A 10300-nucleotide genomic window follows, 5' to 3' on the forward strand; every position below is an offset into this window, starting at 1 on the left:
GGATTTCGTCTACACAATGACCCAAAATGCCAGGCGCTTCTTACACCTGCACTTAGGGTTTTGAAACTGTTTGAGAATCTTAATCAGAGTCAAATAACCACCGGTGTGGCGCAGTCGGTAGTGACCCTGCCTGCTACGCCGCGGTCCCGTGTTCGAATCCCGGTATATTTATTTGAGTGATGAGCACAGATATTTGTTCCTGAGTCATGGATGTTTTCTATGTATATAAGTATTCATATATTATATATATCGTTGTCTGAGTACCTACAACACAAGCCTTCTTGAGCTTACCGTGGGCATCAGTCAATCTGTGTAAGAATGTCCTATATCATATTTATATGTATATTATATTATATTTAATAATTTCACGAATTCAATAAGGTAGGGGTAATTTCAAAAGTCGTCTAATTTCGAAAGACACATTTTCACCATTATTTCCATCATATCAAGATTCACCTTTCGAAATTACCCGAGCATTTTGCGTGAAAAGTCATTCTAATTTTTTATAGTATCTACTTATTTACCAACCGATAAAATTGCCTGTTGTTGTATATAGACTCAGTTACATACTGTTGTTTTCTGTATTTAGATGTGCAATAAAGTGTATTTGTAGGTAAGTATTAAAAATACCGAATACAACTGACAATCACATTTAAGGGCATTTTCAGAATTTGGGGGGTCCCAAAACTGACAGCGAGTTAATTTTTGTTAACAACTTACGCTTATTGGGGGGACCCCAATTCTGAAAATGCCCTTAAATATGATTGTCAGAAAATGAAGTGAGAGAGTTTTGAATGATTCACGGTTATTTTCATTAGACTTATATTGACCGGGATATAGACCGTGATTACCTTTTTGATTTTTGTCGAGCTCCCGATATTTCGACGCAGTTGCATGCATCATGATCACGGAAAACTGACGAAGGCGGGTGGATGTTAAAGTTGTATAGACAGCGCGCGATCTACCCTCCTTCGCGCGCGTCGGCTGCGTTCACTTTCAGCGTTACCACTGGTCAAAAAGGTAATCACGGTCTATATCCCGGTCAATATAAGTCTAATGAAGTGAGAGGTTAAAAGGATTAAAACACACAAACAGGTTACGAAAATTTATCTCCACATTTCGCTTTACAGACCTGACAGATGAAAGTAGGCTCCTCAGTTGTAGTAGGTGCTACCGTAGTAGTACTAGTGGTCGGTCGCGGCCCCGATCCATGATGATGATGGTGATGATGAGGATAGCTGTAGTCATAATCAGGCCAGATGTAGTACGGATTATGGTCCAAATATACTGGCGGTTTTTTAGTCGTTGATGTTGTTGTTGTTGTAGGTTTAGGCTTCCAAAAGTGAAGTTCTGGGGGGTAGTCGTATATCTCAGGGACGTCGATGAAATATGGATAGTGATCTAAGTAGACAGGTTTAGTAGTCGTTTTAGGCGCTTCAGTTGTGGTTTTCTCTGTTGGTTTTTGATTCCAGTGGTAATGTGGAATGTGGTCAAAATCTCCGGAACCGTCGTCAATGAAATATGGATTGTAATCCAGATATATGGGTTTTTTGGTGGTAGTAGTTGGTGCTTTGGTTGATTTTGTTGCTGGTTTCCAGTGAGGAAAATCGTGTTTCGGGACTTCTGTGTCATAAGGGTTGTCATGTAGATACGTTAGGAAAGATTCATCTGGAAGATTGAATAAACAAATAGTCACGGCATAAATATGTGATGCTTTCTGTACCTTGTCACATTAACGTCTTGTTTGAAACGTCATACGAAATTGTCAAACAATTAAAAGCGACAAGGTACAGAAATCGTCACTTATTTATGCCGGTGACGGTACTATAAGTATCTAAACATTAAGCATAGAGGGAACATATTATGGGGAAATTCACACGCAACTGATAGTCTCTCGATTGGACCGGCATTTCAATGGTCACAGATTCGAGTCCTGCCGAAGGTGTATATTTTTCCATGGTCCTATTTTCATTTAATTAAAAACATTCAGTCGAATTGAGAACCTCCTCCTTTTTTTGAAGTCGTTTAAAAATTCAAGTATCGCTTGTTGACGCGTTTGAAAAAAAAGTGTACTTATTTTATTACTATTTCTGTACTTTAATGTAGTACACATTATGATCTTTACCATGATCGTATCTCTTCGTAGCATGTTTGGAACAGTACAGAGGGCATATTTTGTAACAATATATAAGCGGCTTCCCTTTATCTGTAAAAAAGAAACACTTTTATATTATGTTGAATGAATCCAAATAACGATGATCTTCTCCATAATGTAACAGAATTACTTGGCTCAATAAGAACTTAAAGATACATCAAAATTTAGCTCTAATCAGGTCGTATACTTGAATAAAAATTATTTCCTAAGCCAAAGCTATACGGAAAACCAGAAATCTTTGAGTGTAGGTACAACAAAAGTAATAAGTAAATGTTACAAAACAATAGCGCAACGATTGACAATTTCATAAGCTCCCAGAAAACATTTTGGTTGCATACGCCTGGTCATAAAATACCTACCACATCCGACCACGACACGATCTTTCGACATTATTTATTGATAAATGAAATATATATTTTTCCTCTCACTAGCTCGGAAACACGTGTTTTGTCCTTTAATACCAGCGGGTAAAAACGCATTCTATCCACTAGTGGGTAAAGTAATTTGACCTTGAATAAAGTCAAATTAACAGCTTTAAAATTGATAAAAGTAGGTGAATCTAGTAATAAAGATGATTTACCACCTGTTGAACTACTGGAAGCAGAGATAAACGCATTTTTTGCGTTGTAGTTTCCTCGCTACAGTGAGGGGAAAAGTTTTGTGTTACACTCGGGTGCAAATGTATTTTACTTCTCGTGTGTTAAAAAACTCGCAAGTTCCGGATTCTATTCTCGAATTCCACACTCGGCGTTAAAATACAACTTTGCCCCCTTGTATAACAAATAACTATTAAAACAATAACTATTATTTACATGTACGTATATGTATACATGCCACGATCCCTTGTCTGCTGTCTAAGCCGGCTCAAATTCTAATTGGTTGCCTCCGGTCTCAGGTTTCACTTCACTGAATTTCCTCATAGTCTGACATCAAACTTGAAACTTTCAGAACAATGTGTAGGTACGTAATTGTTAACACAATGTTGGCATGTTTGTAATGTTGGGGCCACACTAACGGGAAATGCCGTTGTTAATCCTAGTGTGACTGTTTAAAAACGTCCATTATCGCCGTTTTCAGCGGCATTTCCCGTTAGTGTAGCCCCGGCATAAGTGGTACGTTGTTCTTGAGGCTTTGAGGGTAAGGTCGCGGACTAATAGAGACGATCCTGTCGTCACTGTGGTAAGGATACTTGTTTACACTTCCTAGCATAATGTATTATTAATGTAATATATAGGTAAGAGAGCGCCGCTTTAATAAAAGATTCGCTTGAGACACTGAACGAATATGAACTAGATAATGTCGAACTTAACAGCCTTTTGACCCTTCTCTTCTGCAGGATAACGAGAAGATTAGAGGGGCTGATTGTGGGAGTGCCACCGGAATAGTAACCCGCAGCTCCAACTCCAGTTAATTTGGGCTGAATCAACGTATCACGTGAATTAGTTCAGTCGGAGAATTAAATATGTATTTTCATAATAAGTAGTATAAAATAACCTACAAAATTCGACAGTTTTGTCCTAAGATGTTAACTAATTGAATTAGGTAAATATAATTTAGACCCAGTTACAATGATATTTCGAAAAGTTTACAACTGATAATATAAGGCATTGCCTAAAATTAATTATTTTTAATACAAAATCCTAATTTACCTTTAAATAAAAATAATGCCGAGCACAATCCACAAACACTCAGGCACAATATTAAAATGAAATGTAAATCCATTTCTGTAGACTACTAGAGAATGCAACTAAGTAGTCGTAGGATTCCTTTCACTTGCATATGGACACAGATTTCCACGGTATTTTCCGCCAACTTTATATTATGTAGCTTTGGTCAGTGGCTTTATTACGTGTGATAGAAATTGCGATTGTGTTTTATCATGGTATCAGCTTTACCAACCGCTGCTTCATGTAAGTCTCTCTTTTAGTAAGCTGTATGTCCCGGTCCTGAGCTGGTAAAAGTTCTGGTAGCCCAGTGGTAAGAGCGTGCAACTTTCAATCCGGAGTTCGCCAGTTCGAACCCCGGCCAATGAGTTTTTCGGAACTTATGTGCGAAATGTCGTTTGATATTTGCCAGTCGCTTTTCGGTGAACGAAAACATCATGAGGAAACCGGAGTAATCCCAATAAGGCCCAGTTACCCTTCGGGTTGAAAGGTCAGATGGCAATCGCTTTTGTAAAACTAGCACCTACGCCAAATCTTGGGATTATTTGTCCAATTCCAAGGAATTCCAGGATAACGCAAAGAAGATGATGATGTCCCGGACCTGAGTTAGATCCAGAAGTGACCAGCAAATCTTCCAATATAGTCCAGTCAACAAGTCTATGGATGCCAAGGACATCTTTCATTCAAAATCTCTACTACATATAATTTATTTTAAACTATAAACCTTTATATGCCTAGAAGTCTAATAAAGGTCCCACATTGTCGCTGACCATAAGGACGAGATTTTCTCTTGTTTTTCTGCCTACAATAACTTACCTTTGAGTGCAATAAGACCGTTACATCTGGAGGGTTGCCTTGAGAGAAAAGGGACATATATCAGTTATATATCTCTGTCTCTTTCTCTCAACTGTAATGGCTCTGCTATGTCATAGTAACCCACCGCCCCCCCAAACTACAAATAGAAAACATACTTAATGACCTTTTAGGCATGGAACACCACATATATGGTTTTTGTTTTACATATTTTACTTACAGATGTAAATTCGGATCAAAACATCTACAATATTACATTTAATAAAAGTTTATAATCTTCTAGATTGCTGTAGTACTATCTCGGTACACACTTAATAAACGAAGAAGCGAGAAAACTAGGAAATGCACTTTGAGCTCAAGCGTGCATATCATCCGAAGTTATTACCCACTTTAAACTTATAAGAAATCTCATAGTTAAATACTTTTCTTTGGTACATACATACATACATACATACAATCACGCCTGTTTCCCAGAGGGGTAGGCAGAGATCACGGATTTCCATTTACTACGATCCTGACAAACCACTTTCGCTTCACACACTTTCATAACGTTTCTTTGGTAATAATTCACAAAACGATTTATTTTCATTTTGTTCTTTTCTTACTTAATAAAAATGGATGGACATTTCTTATTATATCCTGTTCAATTTATCCAAAGGCCTACAGTTACACATGTATGCAGTGAAAACAAATGCATAAATTATAAATAATGGCTTTTAAATACCACAGAAGTACATCGGATTTTTGGTTTTCAAAAGTCTTCTCTCCTGTGGTAATTTATAATAGCTTACACGTGCGAGTATAAGTATTGAAAATAGTTGACAATTCATTATAGTTATAATATAAACTCACTCGCTAAAACTAACACATATATTTTGATTCTTGCGAAAGCATCAACTTTGAGAGCATATTAAATTTAGCATAGCATTTAAAAGTGAAATAATTGAAAAACTTTTGTTTTTCGTTAATGTTTCGTAGAATTGCAAAGAATGCCATTATTTTATTCATTTAGGCCCGCTTGCACCAACCACTTAACTCAGGGTTAGTGGGCTGTCATCTATCAAATTCCATATAAAATACATCTCGGGTTAACCCTCTATTTTCGTTGGTGCAAGTGGCCCTTATAAAAGTAGTTTATTTTAATATTCAGCAATTTAAAGGCACTTTTAGAATTGTATAGAGATCTCGTTTATACGCGAATGCAAGACGCCCTTTTAACACTCCTAGAAACTTATCTGTGTTTTATGACATGTTTAAATTCTTACTTAGAACAAATTAAAGTATTTTGAAAGAAAATATTTTCATATGTGTTTTTAGTAGTTATACTAACATTAAACTATAATTTGAAATAAATGTCATACAACAAAGAAAAAAAGGGCGCCACAAGCCGTCGGGAATTGTGTCATGTAATATGTACTTAGAAATTTCGACCCTTGTCATCGTGACCCAATAGCCGAACAGTTCAGTTCAGGCATCCGTCGCGTAAACGGAGGAGCTGGTTCGATTCCAGCTTTGGATACTTGGAGGCCTTGATTGAAATAGAATTCTCTATTCCGGTAATCCGGTATTGTAGGAAATTCTTCGAAATTAAAATATAACAAACATAAAGAGCGATGTTAAAATGACAGGAAATATAAAATCCAAGGATCCTCGCAATACACCAGAAACGTCCAAAAATACCATTTCAATAAATCCTTGAAATATCTTAAGATAAAATGTTATAGGTGAAGCTTCTATTTACTCAACCTGTCCATTTAAATCAAATCTTGAAAGTTTCGGGACGAAGTTCGACCTACTTCCTGTCATTTGCTGAATGTGAAACTTTTGGGGACAATGCAATAATTATGATAACGTCGAGTTGATCTGAGCATGAAAGCTTGAAGAACTCAAACGCAACTTCATATGACATCAAGACAACCAACATCAATCATTCAATAATATTTAATAAAAATAAAAATTTTAAATATCCTAAAAATTGGCTCAAAATAACGTTAAACATCGTTTTACACTGAATCTCATTTGACCACAAAACGATTAGTATTAACTTGTTAAATTTAGGACAGCATCTAAATAATTCAGTATTTCACATCTGTAGGCCTAGCACATGATTGCCGCGAGAGTATGTCGCCGCGAGATAGATGACACGTCTTCTTCTAACTGTATTAATAACATAAGGACGGGTAGTCTATCTCGCGGCGACATACTCTCGCGGCTATCATGTGCTAACCCTGCTGTTATTTAAAGAAGTAGGCCAAATAAATATACAGGTATTAATTTTTGTTAAGTACTAGAAATATTTACTGGATTTATGTAAAAACATCAGTATCATAATTTTCGTTCAATTTAAACCTAGACTTTACCCCCTTTCATTCTCTCTCAAAAATACTCCACCGCTGCACGAGATGATAGAAAAAATTTGGCGATTGTTTACTCTGATGCACCGCCGCGCTCGGTTTTTCGCGAAAAAATATGGTACATTATTTTAATATTTTGTGTTCTGAATCAGCTTAACATAATCTTTGAAGAAGTGATTATTAATCACTTCTTCAAATATTGCTAGTTATAAAATTACAGCCTGTATAAACATAGCTATGTTGGTGGCCGGATGTATTGAGTCAAAGCGGTCGACCTTTTCAGGGTCCCAACAATTTCCGATAACTCGAAGGAAGTTCAGGAGTTTTATAAAGTTGTTATAGCTGCGGATATCGGAATATGCGGGCTTGGAATTCGTGACGGATTGTAATGTACAGCACGGGAAGCATGGTCGCGCGATAGACGATAAAATATCAGGCCGTCCCTATCGCACTTACAAATAGTGCGATAGGGACAGGCCTGCTATTTTATCACTTATCGCGCGACCATAATTGCCTGCCTGGTCTGGTAAAGCAGTAGTTGCTAACTTTAAATAGCTTGGTCCTACTCTAAGCAAGCTAAGTTGGCAATGTGAATTATGAGTATTATGACATTGCTAGGTATTAAAAATACCCATCCAGACCACAGTATAATAAAGAGTACTATCGTACAGTATGGTCACTCCCGCTAACCGCTGAAAATGCCGCCCATGCACCCCCTCTCGGTTACCTCACAGTTACCGCCTGTCAAAAACGTGGTCAGTCGACCTGTCATATCTCACTCATACGAGCATGGCACAGCTTAGAATGTGTACCGCCCTCTTTCATATATTTAATCACCAGATGTGTCCAGACTGTACTTTGAGGTACCTACGTAATAAAAACGTAAACAAACCATTGGGTACCTACTTAGTTACAACATTTGTCGGTTAACCAAATAGAAAATCAAGCAGATCAGGTGCCGTATCCGAATGGCATTTCTGCGACGCGAAACGAAAACGAAACGCCGCGAAAGGTAGTCTGGCTCTGTCACGCTAATACGCAAGAGCGATAGAGATATATATCTACGAGCGTTTCGTTTCGTGAGCGTTTGTGCCATTCGGCTACGTACCCTGTCATCTCAGTCATCTGTCACTGAGCGACCTGTTTTAACCTATTTATTAGGTCGTGTAAGGTCTTCCTTTACCGACAAGTGGCTTAGGGAACCTTTTGAGGGTAGATTTGGTTTACATTTATTAACACAGGTACATATCTAAAGATACAGACTATAGGTTGACTCTAAAAATTATATAAAACTTCACAAAAAATTGTGATGTAGGCGAAAGGCTGGCAACCTGTCACTGCAATGTCACAATTCGTTTTCTTTAAACCCCGTAATTGCCAAGAGTGGCACTGAGGCTTAAGTAGTTTCATGTGCTCTGCCTACCTCTTTGAGGGATACAGGCGTGATTGTGTTCACAAAAAACCAGCCAAGAGCGTGTCGGGCCACGCTCAGTGTAGGGTTCCGTAGTTTTCCGTAATTTTCTCAAAAACTATTAAACCTATCAAGTTCAAAACAATTTTCCTAGAAAGTCTTTATAAAGTTCTACTTTTGTGATTTTTGTCATATTTTTTAAACATATGGTTCAAAAGTTAGAGGGGGGGGACGCACTTTTTTTTCCTTTAGGAGCGATTATTTCCGAAAATATTAATATTATCAAAAAACGATCTTAGAAAACCCTTATTCATTTTTAAATACCTATCCAACAATATATCACACGTTGGGGTTGGAATGAAAAAAAATATCAGCCCCCATTTTACATGTAGGGGGGGTACCCTAATAAAACATTTTTTTCCATTTTTTATTTTTGCACTTTGTTGGCGTGATTGATATACATATTGGTACCAAATTTCAGCTTTCTAGTGCTAACGGTTACAGAGATTATCCGCGGACGGACGGACGGACGGACGGACGGACGGACGGACGGACGGACGGACGGACGGACGGACGGACGGACGGACGGACGGACGGACGGACAGACAGACATGGCGAAACTATAAGGGTTCCTAGTTGACTACGGAACCCTAAAAATTGTTTACAAAAAGTTAAATAGTGTACAATATTTTAAAGGACTATTTTATTAACCTTTTGACAGCCCCGAGTTAACTCAATTCATCTGCATGAGTTGCTGCTCACAATGCCTGCTTTTCAGCCAACTATAACTATCATAAGGCTTTGTCCAAACTTCCGATAATAACACATAATGTAATGGGATACAAGTATATATGTATACATAATATAATTATAGACGGGTATTGTCAGTGATGTGATGGTTACAGGGATTGCAAACCGGATTGGATTCCAGTCTGGCCGGATCCGATTTTGTATGGATATCAGTCTTAGTTTTTTAATAGGGATGAATTCTTTAACAATGAAATACTATGATATAAAATTATGAAAGCACCCCGAAGTTTCAAAATACAACTCGTCCTGATTCGTACCTACTGAGTCGTTGTTAATTTAATATTTTTAGTATCACAATTAATGTAAAGTGTGCCAGACATGTGAGTGAATGGCATCATATCGCATAGGAAAAGAGCGAATGGCGAAGTCTAGTGCTGGAGGCCAAGATCTACTTCGGGTCGCTGAGCCAGCGAAGTAAGTAAGTAATGACACTTACTAGCAGAATGTATCATGTATGCAGCACCGCGATATGATACATTCAGTAGAGACAGTTTGAGAGAAGACGAACTCAAGGATGTCGAACTTAAAGATGTCCTTCTGTTCTGCAGGAAAACGAGAAGATTTGAGGAGAGAAGTGTGGGAATGCAGCCGGGATAGTAGACCTGCAGCTCCAACTCCGGGGAACTGGGCTGAATGAACGCATTATCTGGTCGACAGCCCGCCTGTATCTGGCCAGGCATCCCTACACTACATCTACATCTATTGAAAATAAGCTCTATTTTAATGCCAGTAAATGCGAAATGATGTCATTCACCCGGGCTCGCACAGTACAAATGTTTAATTATACCATAGGCGGCGTTGACGTGTCGCGTTCGGAACAGGTACGCGATTTAGGGGTTCTTTTTGACTCAAATATCACGTTTCGTGAGCATGTCCAGGCCGTGACCAACACTGCGTACAGAAGATTGGGCTTCGTCCTGCGCAATTCCGCGCCTCTGACAGTGGAAGCCACACGCGTGTTATATGCGGCACTCGTGCGTAGTATACTCGAAACGAACGCAGTGGTGTGGAGTCCGCATGAGAGTAAATATATCCTCATGCTGGAACAAGTTCAAAAGGCGTATCTCAGAGCATTATACAAAAAAATACACAC

General features: G+C 38.2%; 1 protein-coding gene across 1 annotated transcript; it reads right to left on the minus strand.

The window, feature by feature from the left end:
* Nucleotides 1-1096: 1096 nt before the first annotated feature.
* LOC125231322 lies at nt 1097-4692 on the minus strand. The gene is made up of 3 exons (XM_048136762.1): nt 4636-4692; nt 2126-2222; nt 1097-1668 (listed from the first exon to the last, which is right to left on the minus strand). The coding sequence occupies exons 1-3, from the start codon at nt 4690-4692 to the stop codon at nt 1097-1099; spliced, it is 726 nt and encodes a 241-aa protein (XP_047992719.1).
* Nucleotides 4693-10300: the final 5608 nt, after the last annotated feature.

Source organism: Leguminivora glycinivorella, chromosome 11 (genome assembly GCF_023078275.1).
Source record: "Leguminivora glycinivorella isolate SPB_JAAS2020 chromosome 11, LegGlyc_1.1, whole genome shotgun sequence".
Classification (NCBI taxonomy): Eukaryota; Metazoa; Arthropoda; class Insecta; order Lepidoptera; family Tortricidae; genus Leguminivora; species Leguminivora glycinivorella.